The sequence below is a fragment of the Eretmochelys imbricata genome, chromosome 16 (assembly GCF_965152235.1).
Source record: "Eretmochelys imbricata isolate rEreImb1 chromosome 16, rEreImb1.hap1, whole genome shotgun sequence".
Lineage (NCBI taxonomy): Eukaryota > Metazoa > Chordata > Testudines > Cheloniidae > Eretmochelys > Eretmochelys imbricata.
Genome location: NC_135587.1, coordinates 13,285,602 through 13,301,418, shown reverse-complemented (window position 1 = coordinate 13,301,418; position 15,817 = coordinate 13,285,602). Strand labels below are relative to the sequence as shown.

At 38.5% G+C, this 15,817-nt stretch overlaps 1 protein-coding gene across 7 annotated transcripts in view; it reads left to right on the top strand.

The window, feature by feature from the left end:
• CDK5RAP2 (CDK5 regulatory subunit associated protein 2) overlaps positions 1-15,817 on the top strand; it is a 106,385-nt gene that overhangs the window by 26,848 nt on the left and 63,720 nt on the right. For all 7 annotated transcript variants that reach the window (XM_077836195.1, XM_077836194.1, XM_077836192.1 and 4 more), the window contains 4 exons: positions 87-305; positions 6,300-6,470; positions 7,444-7,617; positions 15,421-15,518. In XM_077836195.1, the coding sequence (XP_077692321.1) occupies positions 87-305; positions 6,300-6,470; positions 7,444-7,617; positions 15,421-15,518 (662 nt within the window). The remainder of the gene's footprint in view (positions 1-86; positions 306-6,299; positions 6,471-7,443; positions 7,618-15,420; positions 15,519-15,817) is intronic.

The following is a 15,817-nucleotide window of genomic DNA, read 5'->3' as shown; positions in this document are numbered from 1 at the left end:
AAAGGGGAGGAAATATAGGCAGGAGTGTAGACTTCCAAGCTTCATAAAGTACATGTACAGACTATGAAAGCTGCTTTCTCTTCTAGGGTGCTGAGGATTATCAAGCTCTCTTGATGGAAAAAGAAACCCTCCTAGCAGAGCTGCGTTCCGAAAACCTTACAAAAGATACAGAGAACCGTAAACTACAAAGGAGGATTAAAACGACTGATCAAGAGCTAAATGATTTGAATCTAGAGAGAGAGAAAATGGAGCGGGAACTGGATGAAGCACAACTACAGAAGAGTAGAGGCGACAAAACCATTAATGTTGTTATCACATTTTTCTCGTTTTTTAAAATAGTGGATGAAGTTTAATCTAGCATGTCTTTCTTTTCTAATGTATTCACTTCTGCACTCTGAATTTCATTTGAATCATTTTGAAAGTTAAATGCCAGTGACCAAAGTCAGTCTTCAGAAGGACATGGTTGAGAGGGTTAAGACAAGATTTGGGGTGTATCTTTTAAGTTGTTCTAACTGACTGGGGCATGTTCTTCAGATCTTATTTTTATTTATTTTTAATTAAAGCCCTCTGGTTGAGTCCTATATAAAATCAGTAAATAAGTGGTAAATGGAAAAAGTTAATTTTTAGAAAGTCTCAATCTTCCTGAAGGTAGAATCTCTAACTTATCTAGTAGTGTACATTTATGATAATTCTGTTGTATCTGGCAGACTACATATTTTGTAAATTATCTTAAATTACACTACTCTAACTTAAACTTTTTTTCTTTTCAGCCCTGTAATAGTATGATAGTAAAGTATTTAAGGGTTACAACCTTGAGCTGAATTCTTGCTTGTTTTTACCATCACATCTTGTTCTCTGTAAATTCTATAATTTTTAATTTCAGTTTCTATTTGTAAAAATCTCATTAACAAAGGATTGGCTGCTCACAATCCAAAACAAGCCTTAAGTGCGGTGTCTATTTATTAATTTCTCTGCAGTTCTCTGCTTTAGGACCTTTCACCTTGTTTTCTTGTCCAGACTAGCACATTCTGTTTCAGCAAGCAAGGCTCCAGCAACAAAGCGAGAGCAGGTTTCCTTCGTTCTTCGTTTTGAGTAAAAGCTGTGCCTCATGCTGAGTGCCTAGCTTAAAGCACAACTTTTGTCCTCTTGCGTGGCTTCTCATGTGGATTTTATTTTGAACTTCTCACCTGCTGGTTCAGTGAGGGCTGGTTCTTCTGTTCTGGCAACAGCATAAACAAAGGGGATGATCTTTCTCCATTGGGGATGGTCAACTCCTAAAATCCCTATTGCTGCTTTTAAGCAAGGACTGACCTTGAGCCATGTTGAATTACTGAACTTGCATCTGTAGAGAAAAAAGATTGCATAGACAGGCTGAACTCTGTTTATTATTAAAGGGTGCATAGTTACAGGCTAGTCATATGAAGGTGTCAGTGAGGTTATGCTCTGTATTACAGCAGCTTCAGCCACTGTTAAATGTTCTCTGCTGGGGGCACTGTACTCCAATTATTAAAGGCCTCTCACTGTACTAATTATATACAAAATTTGCAGTAGACCTCTTGCAATATTGTCTAAATCCAGTAGAGGGGTCTCTTTCTCTGTAAACAATATATATTTTTCTCTACAATATCCGTTTATTTTAGTTGTAGCTTTAGTTTGATCTCAAGTGTGGTTCATTTGCCATCACAGAATCTCTGTCCCTGCTGTTCCTTGAAATTTCTTCTGTGCATTGAGGTTAGGGGGAAAAAAAGACAATGGATGATTCCTGTCATTACAACAGCCATAAAAAGCACATTTTATTGATTTAAAGTATTTTATCTTCAACCGTCTTCTCTACCCAGAACCTTCATCTTCTCTTAAGGGAGCTAGAATATAAATGTATACAGGAAAGACAGGTTTGAGGTGGGATTCACATAGTTACATCCATTGGAGAAGTCTGTTTGACTCAATTATGGCCAAGTTCTTCATCTAAGTGTTTAAGTTCCTTGGGGAAAAGTGTCCCTGCCAAAAGATGAGCAGTCTTAAAAATTACGTCCCTGATCTACTCCTGCTCTTATGTAGTTTCACCACCTCTGCTTCAGTTTCGGAGCTGCAAGTACGTTTGGATATAATATTGCCTATGAATTGTGGCTCACTGAGTAGAAGGTACGTGGGAGTAAAAATGTGTGCTATAATATCTTGCTCTTTGAGAAACAGAAAACCATTTTAGTGATCTGATGCAAACATTTTATGTGAGCAGCCTTAAAAAAGCTGTTCTATTATTATTTTCATATGGACTGGCATACAGTTAAATAGACATAAAACTAACAAAATGGATCTGAACTGTATAGGAACCCTTATCCAAATTCATAGTTAGATGCCATTTCATCTCTGTCCTTGTTTAGGATATTTTTAATGACCTTTCACACAGAATAATCATAATCTATTTTTGTAAATAATATCAAAACAAGCAAGTGGGAGTCTGTGTCCAGGAGAAAAGCCCATGAGGGGTGCTTCCACCCAACTTCTGACCTGGCCAGTAAAGAATGGTCAAGGAAATATTTTGATAGAGTGCGGGGTAGGCTTGTGCATTGGAAAAAGTGGAAAAGATCAGTTAAGTTCAGTATGTGAAAGACTGTTGGGATCTGTTCACCCAAACCATCAACATAAACCGTTAAGATCTTCCTCATGATGAATAGGAATAGGGCCTCTCTTCAAAATGGCTACCCTGTCCTACTTTCACATTCTCTTTATTCAGTGGATTTTTAGCTAGCTTCAACTAATTAAAAACAGGAACATCAGCAACAAAAGAACACACCACCCCAGCCTTATGTATTAGCTGGTGCTCAATCATCTATTTTTTGTCTTTAAGAGAGAACTGTCTTTAGACAGTATCTCAGCATTATCAGCTCTGGATAGTTTGGTTGCTAAAACAATCAACTACTGAAATGCACCTTGTTTAACAAAGTGCTTCATATAGAATGACCAGGAATAAAGATGGACACATCTTAAATATCATGGGCATCTACTCTGTGTGTGTGTGTGTGTGTGTGTGTGTATACAACATGGTCTCAATATTAGGTAAAATTCACAAGTTTGTTCAAGCTTTGATGGTGAAATATCTTAAGTAGCTATTCTACCCTGTTCTAAATACAGGCAATTAAGGTCTATTTCTCAGTTATAGTCATATTTGATCAGCTGGTTGGGAAGTGCACAATAACTCATTAGCCAGAATTTACCACCTGCTCTTCCTTCTTGAAATGAAACTGAAAGAGAGGTTTCAAGGCTTCAAGCCTTAATTATTCACCAACCTGTTTTCCATCTGACAAGGCGGGGGGAGGCACTCACTCCTGTGTTCAACCAACATTAGTTATAATGTTTCAAATTCATTTTTTCTAAGTTCAACTAACTATCATTAATCATAGGAAAAATCCCTTGAGACAGAGGTTGTCAGAAAGCATTGTAAAGGGCTGTAGCTACCATATTATACGTGTAACTCAATGTATAGAAAACAATAGACTTTCTTCTGTTCAACCAATCTGCTGTAGTGATGGATAGTTTTGTGTGTTATAGAAGCCTAGCCCATGCAAAGAAAATAATTTTCAGTTCTGGTCATGGCTTAGTGTAGCAGGGATTTGGAAATCTCATTGGCTGAACTACTATCTCTACAGATGGACATACAGAATCCTTTACATTTTCTGAGGAACCACTACATGTTGTCCATTCAAAATTTTTTCCCCCTTAGCCGTTAACATCTGTTACTCCAGGGAGGAAGCAGTCTCTGTGCCTTTCTTGACAAGTACTGCTTTTTACATCATGTAAGGAGGAGGAAAAAGCAACCTCTTTTCTATCCATGTCTGCTTATGACTTCTATCTATAAAGCTCTCTCTGACTTCTCTTTATCAAAGCTAATAAGTTTCTGGGCTTTATTGGAGTTCTAGGAGAGGGTTAGAGCACAAGTGTTTAACTTTAAAGTCTTAGCTGCCTAAAATGAAATGTAGACTCCAAATGTAGTGGGGAAAAATAAAAGTCAAGGTGTGAGCTATATATAGAATGCATCACTAAAATCATAGCTCTTCAGTCAGGCCTTGAATGCCAATTTACATGTTGCAAATGAATATGATTGATGTGACCCAAATAAGGAATTCTGTAACTTGGAGCCAAAAGCAACTATAGTCCTGCGATTTCATACTACCTTCACAAAGGTCATTCTGTCCCTGCACTGGAAGCTGTATTAATTTGGTCACTAACTTGGTGGAAATGGAAATGCATTTGAGAGCAAGTGTATGTATGAGAGCAATGGTGATAGTGCCTTCAGCAAACACAAAGTTTGGGACTGATCCTGCAGTCCTTACTTAAATAGTCTCTACTCCAAGCTAGTAATCCCACTGAACTCACGTGGACTACTTGTATTAGTTAGTTTGCAGATTTGGGGTCTGAAGTGTCTATTAATTATTTCTTAAAGTGAGTGCCAATATTAAGCTCAATAAAGTAAAACAAAAGGCAGTGTAAATAATTGGTATTTAATGCACAAAACAAAATAATAAGGGTCTGATGTGAACTTGCATAAAGCAAGTAATTAAGTCAAGAAAATCACACAAACCTTAATGAACAGATTGCCATTAAAGTATAACCATTGTTATTTCTCTATACTTAGAATAGGAAGTAACTGTGATGTGTTAAATACCAGTCTGGGTAAATGTTCTTTATGGGTGACTACTGTGTGTGCAATATGTAAAATATTTAGAGCATACAATATTTAACACATACACTTCTTTAGTAATGAAAGTCAAACTAGTGTTCCTTAAAGATCATGTGGCTCTACGGGGTTTTAAAAACAGTTAAAGTTATGCATACTAGTGTATATTTTAAATGACATCAAAGCAATTTTTGACAACTGGTATCTTCCTCCATTCTATTATACAATCCTTGCACTGAGCATTTTTGCTCTCTACTGTGAAATAGGAGTTGTCAAACAAGATCAATATAGAAACAAGACCACTATAGGGAACAAGCTGCCCCTCCTTCCCTTCTTAGTCTTGAAACTTCTAGCAAAATCACCATAAACAGATCATTTTACATGGAAGCAACTAATGACTGATGGTGGAAGTAGGATGGGGGGTGGGGGGGAAGAGGAAGACTATGAGAAACCAAGTTACCGTTCTGTTTTGTTCCCTTGTCCTATCCTGCCTCTTTCCTCCATCCTGTGACTGGAATTTGTCTAGTAATAAGATATACTGTGCTGGTGCTTGATCCTGCAAACACTCCCACATATAGTTCCATTTTCTTTGCGATTGATCCCTTTAGCAATCAAATGTTAGGAAGTGGACTTATATTATTGTTTGAAACACACTTTGCCCAAAGACTTCTGATGGGGATGCGCCCTCTTGACCCTCACATGTAGCCTCACCTGTAGATGAAAGACTTCAAACGGACAAGAGAAATGATTGCTAGGAGAATTAGGAACTTAAATAGGTAGAACATATGGAAGTTTGTGACTGTGTCTCTGACAAAATAAGGGGGTTAGTATTATTTGTACTACAGTAGTGCCTAGAAGCAGCAGCGAAGATCCTGGTTTCATTATACTTGCTATTGTACATGGATCCTGTTAGAGGTAGTCCCTGTGCTGAAGATCTTACAGTTTATTTAAGCAAGACATGAATTTGACTGATGGGGAACTGAGGCACAGAGAGAGTAAGTGAGGGTCACACAGGAAGCATTTGTGGAGCCCACTCCAGTGCTTTCATCACAAGACTAACATTTCTTCTTCCCTGGTTGGTGTCTAAAGCTCATGCTATAAGGGAAGGGAAATGATTGAACACTTCTGCCTTCTGGTTAATGCAAGAGCAACTAGTAAAACAGCCTTAGTGCAAGGATTTCCATGGTGTGAATGGAAGAAGGAAAAGATGACAAACTGAATTACCACTAAGCCATTTTCTCCTATTTCTGGCAAAGGCGTAAAATTGCTTTGATTTAAGAAATGAGTGTTCATGCTGACTGACAGTGACAAAGTGTGTGTGTGTGTGTGTGTGTGTGTGAGAGAGAGAGATTTTCTACTGCCTTTGAGTCCAGTCATTCTGAAGGAAAGGCATTAAGACAATAATATCATAGATTAATGTAAGACAGTATTGACACCTCACTCTTAAAGTTTTATTGCCTAAACTTAAGATGCTAAAAGGAAGACAGTGACTCGGATAAATTCTTTAGAACATTCAGTGATAGGAGTAATTTAAAGCAGTGGAAAGTTAAACTAATAGCATGGGTTGTCACTCAAGTGTTTTGTGAAGCTGATTTTCTAAATATTCAGTTTCATCTTTTTGTAGGACCTTAGAAATCAGCTAGAGAAATTACACGGGGAAATGATTGAGAGAGAAAAAGCAGTGGAACATCATTACAATATTCTTTTGAGTGAAAGCAATCAGAAGTTGCAGAGTCAAGAACTAGTTATCAAGCGACTAACAGACAGTGTCAATCAAAAGGATCTATTGCTTCAGGTAGGTAGATGTAAGCTGAAATGAAAACTTGTCACTTGATTTTGTATGAGAATGATTACAAAATCCCATTTTTGTTTGGAATTACTGTTGATTTTCATGATGATCCTCTACATTTTATAATATTGTATTTGCAGAATAGATACATAGCTGTGTGGCTTTCAACAAGAGTTCTTATTAGGGTTTATGAAATTTAGGGTGGGGGAGGGAGGAAACTTTTCCCGTGTTCATGAAGAGATTCTGCTGCTGTAATGAGATGCTTTAAGAGCTCCCAAAGCGTCCAGGGTATTCATAGAAATGTAGGGCTGGAAGTCACCAAGTCCATCCTCTCACATTAAGGCAGAACAGGTGTTTTTTCTAACCTCATCTTTAAAACCACCAATGATGGGGATTCCACACCCTCCCTTGGTAACCTGTTTCAATTTGCTCCCCAGAAACTAGAAGTTAAGGAAGGGGTATTGATACTGAACTGCTCTCTCATCCTTATAAGGAAGTTCCTTCAAAACGGGATTAAGGTGCATTGATGGGCAGCTCTGGGGATGCTGAAAGTGCTCCTGCTTAAACCTGTTCTGCGGATAAAAGATGCTCTCTAGCAATGTCCCACGTGCCCTTAGCTACTACAGAAGTCAGTAGGAATTGAGAGTGTTTGCACCTACAGGATTGGTACTCAGTTTGGGCTCATACTTTAGTGTATCAGTGCTGCTAATTTGGCATTTTCTACGCTCTCTAATTTAACTATTTAAATATAAAAGAATTTTGAATATTTTGGACATTAATGGGCAATCAAAGAGGGGCAATCAATATGCTATCTTTTTCTCCTATTGTGGTCTTACATTGGACTTTTTTTCACCAGACAACAAAGAACATACCTGAAATAAGTTGCTTTTGAAGTTTATATTAATGGTTATACATTTTTTGCTGTAGTAATACTAAGCTTTCTAGGATTTTAATTACATCCATTATTTTGTTTTGCTAGAAACTCGATGCAGCAATTAAAGAAAAGGATGTAGAACTTCAAGAACTTTTTAATAAGTGTAAAAACCTTTTAAAAGCTAAAGAAGATCTTGAGTTGAAGAATGAAGGCCTAATAAAGGAAAAATGTGCTTCCGAGTCTCAACAGTCAATCATCAAGATTGTCAAAGAGTTGGAGGTAAGTTTTACTCAACCTTCACCTCTACAGATAAATAGAAACATTGGGCCTGATCTGCCTCCTGTTGAAACCACTGGGGTTTTCCCATAGATTTCAAAGAGGTGGGATCAGGTAAATTGTAATTAACCTGTATAGCATAGGGCAGTGTTTCTCAGTCTTTTCAGGATGACATCCCTTATTTTGGAGGGTAAAAACAAAATAAAAGACCCCTTTTATGGTATATGTAAGAGTAAAAAGTGTATCTTTGATAACAATAGCTCTACTTTGTATGTGTTTCAAGAGGCTGTTTGCAGTGTTATTGTAGCCACGTTGGTCCCAGTTTTTTAGAAAGACAAGGTTGAGAGAGAGAATACATGACCTTGAAGGATAAGGGAATGGGGGAGCGAGATTTTATTTGCTTTGAAACATCATACAATTTTCAATACCTTGTGACCTCCCGATTACCCTTTTTGACCTCTTGCGGGTTATGAGCCACACATTGAGAAACACTGACATAGGGTAATAGAATCAACCCATGATAATTTAGGGTAATGGAATTAGCCAGTGTAAACCAGGATTAACTCAGATCAGGATTATTATAATTTGTGCAATTGATGAAACTTTTGTGTGGCAGGAGGAAAGAAACCAGCACTTGATTAATCATTTCATCATATATTTTCTCTAGTAGTTGACGTCAAGGTTATAAAATTGTATATTACTGTTATTGTTTATGTAGTACCATAAGCATACTCTGCACTGAACACTAGTGAATTATGTGAAAATACCAGTCTGTGCCCCACAGAGTTTAAAATCTGAAGGCACGAGAAGGCAAAATTCTGTATAACGCAGAACACATAGTTGTATGGTCACTATGGCTGGAATATTTGGACATGTTACTGAAGGAGAAGAAGAGGGGAGCTTGGTGTACTTCTAACAGGGAAGAGGAAAGAATGTACAAAGCTGAGTGAGCAAAGGAGACAAAAGGAGAAGTCAAGTAAGAATTTTGTTGACAGTTGGGGGCAGAAGATGTAGGTAATGAAGGTAGATTTAAGGAAAGAATATTGTACTAAGTTAAAAGCGTAAACTAGTACAGAGACTTCAGAAGTGGGGACGTGGTGAGAACTGAAGGATGAGTAGATAACATGGCTGTCCTTTTCAATTCACAATATAAATAAAGAAGAGTTAGGGTGGCTTATACGTGTCACCAGAAACCTGAGATCATAATACAAAATCACAGTATATACATTTTGGTTACTGTATATAGTACTCTGGTACCAGCAAAACAATCACATACTGATGTGAAGTTTTTAATCCTATTGTAAGACATTACCTATTGTCTCTATGAATGTATGTTTTTGTTCTTTTAGTGCTTTTATTGTGTGCAGATAGAGAACAAATCGGTTTCATTTGAAGGCACACATTAAGTTTCTTGTCTTTTTCCTGTTATTTCCGAGAACTGTTTAAATTCAGATCTCCAAAAGGGCAGTTAAATAGATCAACAAGAAATGCACAGCCACTTCCAAATAATGCAGCAGTAGTCACTTCACTTGTTTCACAATGTGCCAGTCTTTAGTGAAACCTGCTTAAGGACATACACCTGCTGTGCTATGTAGACTGTTGAATTAATTCCCTATGAGGGTAACAACACCATTTGCCCTTGGCAAACCCAAAATTAATTAACAGGGGACTCATAAGCACCGACTGGGACTTAGTGGATGGGTGGTAAACTCACAACTGAGGAAACGTATTAGTGTTGGCCATAGTATGCTGCAAACCCATAAACAGAAAAAATAAAACCTGTGAAAAGTCAGAGATTTTGCCTCAATAGTTATCTGCAAGAGAAACAGGTCAAATAAAACCGACTACACTTCATTCACATACTTTTTCCTCATGGGGGCAGCTAAGATGCTACAGCGATGGACTCGTATAGAATTAATGAAAATGAAAACTAACTGCCCCCTCTTCAACCCTACCGTCCCATACAGGTGTACAGCCAGAAACGAGAACAATGACAAATGGAGCTATGCAAAGTAATGACCCAATGCCAACTTCTCATCACAGTCCATTCTCTTGTGCTAGTTCACTCCTTGACTGAGAACAATACCTAATCAAAACTCATTCTCCTCTCAGCTCCACCAGTGTCTAAGATCACACCCTGGAAGAGCCCATAATGGCATGTTAATAGTACGTCCTTGGATACTGATTATCCAAAGCTGTGTTCTCATTGGCTGATTTGGCCTCTTTGATGAAGTTACAGAGCTGCACCATCTCCCAGCCAAGTGCGAAGTTGGAATCTCATCACCAAGAAATTCAAGACACTAAATCCCATATTTTAGCCTAGCTGCTGCTTTAAAGTTTAAGAAACTAATTTGCTGCAACTTAGCTCTTAATATCTTTTTACTTTTTTAAAGTAAAGATAAATTTTAAAGCAACTCATCTGAAGCACTGCTTGGTGCCTTGGCCAGGATGAGGGAGATAAAAGGCAGTTTCTAATTGAAGTCTGGATTCATGAGCCACAGTAGTGAGCTAGTGGAGAGAGAGAATGTGTGCACTGGTAATTAGGTTAGTCATGCAACTTCTGACTCCTCTGATATCTGTGCAGTCTCAGAATGATGCATTGTGGGGTTTACCACTAGAGAATGGTGGACTCCTATGTAATTCTGAAAATATTTATTTCTGTACTTAATGCCCTTTTCCCCATTCTCTCCACACAGCCCTGTTAGTAGGGCCATTTGTCACACAAATGTATTTTAATTCAGTTGTTCCAACTTTGCAGTTCATTTTAGTACCAACAAAAGCAACAGAATTTATGAGATGAGTCTCTTGCTCAATCCTTTAGTTATGCTTCTGGGCTCTGGTGTTAAAACAGGGTGCCCATTTTGTAAAGCATGTGCTTCAGTAACTGGGCACAGAGGTATCCATTTTTAACTCAAAATTGATTTTGTAGGTGTAAATAAAATCCGTATAATTATTGTAATGTAGCTTTTCTGTGCTAATGCACCTTTCCAAGAAGGTGCAACACCTGATGCTGAAATAGGAAATCTCGTTAACTGATACCCCCATAGTAAAACTGACTTCTCTGCCGACACAAAGCACATTGCAAATCCTGTCATCAGCTCATTGTTTGTCTTTTGTTGTAATTACTTCAGTATTTAGGGAGTTAATGCTGTGTGATCAGGGAATTGAAGAATCCTGTGTGCACACAACTGTGGTGTTTAATTTGCTGTAGTCAGAGAATTATAGTCAATGCACCAAAATTATTGATATGGCTAGAGGATAGCCGTTGATGTGTGCCCTGAGAATTGGAATTGAGGCAGTTGTTGCAGTACTGCAGACGTGTCTCAACTATTGAAATTGATGCAGTGTGCACTTTGTTGCTGAGTCATCATGACTATGGAAAGTGATGCGGTTGACATGTTTTTTTAAAACATGTGTCTTGTCTATTAAATTGTGATCAGCACATTGCAATCGTTGCATTCAGCCTGTTGAAGCTGAAGTTGTAAACGCATTACCAGGGAAGTGATTCAGTTTCTGATTTTGGTAAAGTGAGCTTATTGCTGAAAAAAATCACCGTTTTGAGGTTGATGTCCATGCATCATCACACTTAAATGTGCTGTTTGTTCACTACCCTGCATGTGGCCTGATGATTGAAATGGGCATAGCTAGTGCATTTACACATTGACTAACTCCCCTATACAGGAATTTCTGCCAATGGAGTAACACCTCTAATGCATATATCGCCCACTTCTCCTGCCTTACAAAGCAGAAACAGGAGACTGGTGCGTCAAGCCCTCAGCCTTATGGCATTTCCAACTGTTGGGAATATAACATGTACCAAGAAGAGTCACCAATAGGAACAAGTTGTTATGCCATTCTTCCTCTCTAGACAGAGGGCTCAGTGATATCTGGCAGCGCCGCTCTTCCTAAGGTCTTCACACTGTTTTTCTGAGCTCATTTCAGTGCAGTCTTGGAGGAAGCTGCCAACTTCTGGGGTGCCTAGTCACATAGGAGTTAGTCAGTGGGGAAGTGTAGCCTCCTCTCAGTCATTCAGACTTCAACCTGCAGACATTTCCAAATGATCTAGATTTTGTTAGAAAACTCTCTTGCTTGCATGAAGAAAAGGGATACTCTTGTGACTATGCTGTTGTGTTACCTACTGTGGAAATTTATATCCTTTCCTTCCATCACATGCCATTTAAGAAATCTTTAGATGGAAATAGCCTTCCAAGTCCTCTAGCATCTCTACTTAGCAATGGATTTTCAGACTTACGTTCAGACTTGAATGGATTAGGTTGCCTCGTTACATAGTCTTGTAGTGAAAGTTTAATATTTCTGTCCTACATGTCTTGCAGCTATCTGCACTAAAGTATTTGCCCTAACACTGTATGTCAAGAGGTTTAATGACAGGTTTCAGAGTAACAGCCGTGTTAGTCTGTATTCACAAAAAGAAAAGGAGTACTTGTGGCACCTTAGAGACTAACCAATTTATTTGAGCATAAGCTTTCGTGAGTTTTTAATGTTTCATTATCTCCCATAACATAGCAGTCTAGGCTAGGATATCTGCCTTACTCTTCATGAACCTTTGGGGATTTGCTTGGAATAATTTACTCCTACACATTGTACAGGAGTGACAGTAATAGTACACAGAAAAGGAGAGGGTGGATCATGCTATGTCTCTTCATCCTTCTTGATTTTCAGAAATGTAAAAGTAACAACATTTCTTCACATTTTTATCTAACTTCTGGCTAGCTAGTTGAATTTACAGGTCACAACAAACTGGCCAGAGTCCTGACTGGTGCCATGAGGCTTGTGGTGTTCATATCTCCTAAAACTATTCTCGTCTGAACTTCGTGCACCATGTTAGTAATAATATACATGGTGTTTAGGTTTCCGTTCTCTAACAGCCCTGGTCTTGGTATTCATGAGGGATTTATTCTGCTGAAATCTCCTAGTACTAGGAGATACAGGATGGTCAGTACTAAGCTAATGAAATCTTCCCTTGAACTCCTCACATACTTGTACAGCCTGGCTGTGTCTGTGGATTTTGTTTCCGGTGATAATGACCACAGCCAATGGAGTGTGGAAGCTTCCAACACAGACATGGAATCCTCCTTTTCTAATTGTGCTGTCAAAGATGGATATTGCTTGTTCAGAGAAAGATATTCCCTCACCTCTACACCCTTTCCACCAAGATCGTACTTTTTGCTTCAACCAAGATTGATGTATAAAAGTCCTTAGGCATCTCTCTAGAGCAGACTAAAGCTTCAGGAATGTCAGTTGAAGTTGTTTTCTTCTGCCACCGGTTCACTGATCAAACTTTTCCTTGTGAATCATGGTCTAAATGCTGTCTGACCTCCATGCTTCGTGATTATTCTTGACACACTACAATTCCAAAGTTTTGGTGTGATGCTCTATGTCTGGCAACCTGAATTAATTTTCCTATATACTTTCACAAGATACTTTTTGAAGACTCTTAACCATCCACTGAAAGTGTAGATTTGCCCTTTAAGTCTTCAGCACTCAATTTTTGGTTGAGAGTCAGCATCTCTGCTACCTCCTATTATATTTACTTTATTGATTATAGCATGTCTCGTTAAATACAATAGATCTTGCTAATCTGAATACTTTGTTGTTTGTGGATATAAATTACCCTTTAATATGTATTTTGCAGTAGTGGCCAGAGACCCCAGTCAGGAGAGGACCACTACTGTGGTACGGCATAGTACAAACATATATTAAGATATGGTCCCTTCCCAAAAGATCTTATAGTTTTAAAATGATGTCGTATCCTCTTTTCTTAGTAAGCAATGTTAACCAGATTCCTATTATGAGGTCTAAGTTGAACAAAACATTATTACTTTTTCAAAATATAGAATGAATTGAATATTGAATATTTACAAAGTATGAAGTTTTAGCATAAATAATGAAAAGTAAACTGCAAATGTCCCTGCTTTTTGTATTGGTTACTTTGTGAATTTGAAAAATTCAGTAATTTGCAATGACTCTTTGCATCATTAGTATGAATTAACGAGGTTCTACTGTAACTGGGTCCTTGTTGCAATGCTTTGCTTTGGGATTGTAATTGAAGTACTAACAGCTGGTTGAAATCCACAGTGTAGGTTTCTCTTCTGTTAATGATCTGTTCACTAATGATAAAGTGTCTCTGGAGAATGTAGTTTTCAAGGTTGTGGATGTAATATGGAGAAAACAGAATTACCTTTAATTCTTGTTCTCTAGACGTATGTTGCTATAATAGATCAACTCTTAATTTTCTCCACAAAGCTGGACGATTTGATTTTTGCTTTCTGTATCTTTGGTCAAAGAATAAAACTTATGATTACAGGCACTAGGAGTTGTTGTTCTCCCTCAACAAGAGCAGAAAATACAGTGGTTGTCATTAGAAAATCAAAATTTGCCAACTGATATCCCACAGCTACTCCAGTTACTTCCTGTTCTGTGCATGGGGAAATCTCTGATATTTCAGATATTTTTATGTGGTAACTGCAAGTAAATGTTGCTGGCAGCAGCTATGCCACCTACTGAAAGGGACAGCTGAGAACTCAAAATTCATAGAAATCTCTATGAGGCACATAGTGGGAACATACACTTATAAGTGGTGTGGTTTTACAAGAGCATACCTGCAATTCTTGCTCTCAAAAGGTAAATCATTTTTTTTTCTGGAACAGATATTAAAGTATCTGACTCGTAGTAATCAGGGTGATTGTTCAGGAAGTTGACTCAATGGATGCATGTATCTGACATGTTCAGGCTTTGTCAGCCATTTACAATCCCTTTTCTTAAATAATAGATCAAAGTTTTTTGCCAGAATCCCTTGCCAATAGAAAGGTTTCAGAGTAGCAGCCGTGTTAGTCTGTGTTCGCAAAAAGAAGGAGTACTTGTGGCACCTTAGAGACTAACCAATTTATTTGAGCATAAGCTTTCGTGAGCTACAGCTCACTTCATCGGATGCATCTGATGAAGTGAGCTGTAGCTCACGAAAGCTTATGCTCAAATAAATTGGTTAGTCTCTAAGGTTCCACAAGTACCCCTTTTCATTTTGCCAATAGAAAGTTAATTTTATCCAAAATATAGCAAGTACTCTTTGAGCCATAGATGCCGACCTTGTGGGTGCTTCAGGGCTGGAGCACCCATGGAAAAATCTAGTGGGTGCTCAACACCTGCCATTGGGGGGTGCTCAACACCTGCCATCGGGCCCCGCCAATCAGCTCCTCCCCCTGTTTAGGAAGCACTGAGGGGGGAGGGGAAGGAGCGTGGGCAGGAAGAGGTGGAGGGGAAGAGGTGTGGCGGGAAGAAATGGAGCGAGAGTGGGCCGCGGGGGTGGAGCGCCCTTGGGGAAATCAGAAAGTTGGTGCCTGTGCTAAAGTGGAGCATGAAACCCTCAAATTACCTGCCTGCCAGATCATTCCCTGGTTTGTTAGTGTGTAAACTTGGACGTGAGGAGACTGGAAATGGGAGAGGGGTAGGAAGCTTATTTTGTATACTGTGATAAAAATGATGAACCACTGCTTAGATATGTGACTGTTTCATGGTAAGTAAGTAACAGAGCACTATTAGCCTTCTATAATAGCTTTCAGTTTCAACTCTGATTCTATTCTGCTACTCCAGCACTAGTTGTTCTTTTGCCTTCTCTTAAAAGCAGAGACTGACATAATTGTCATCTCTAGAGAGAGTGTGTGTATGTGTGTATATATATAGTGTGTGTGCATGTGTAAGAATCTATATATATATAGAGAGAGATTCTTACGCATGCACACACACTTAAAATCACTTTCTTGGATTAATATGAATTTATTTTTAACTCAGGAAAAAAAAGAATCTGAATATGAAGAGTTGATTCTTGCTTTAAGAAAAGAGCAGCACATTTATTCTACTCTAGTGAAGACTCTGAAAGACTCAGACAGGTAAATATTATTTCTTCTTTGCTTCAACGTCATCTGCGCTACAAGTTGGGTAAGATGGTGCAATTCCACTGTCAAATCAGTGGAGTTTCATGGGTTTATACCGGGCCGGAATTGGCCCCAAATACTTCCTTTAAAAGAGGGGGATGCGTGGACTGGTTTGTATGGTTCAAAATAGTCCAACTCTGATGATTTTCAGGATTTGTCGGAAGGCTCATTTTCTCCCCCCAAACATTTGAAACTTGAAGAATTATAACAATTGGGACTGTGAATTGCTTAAGGGGCCAGGGGATTTGTGGTGC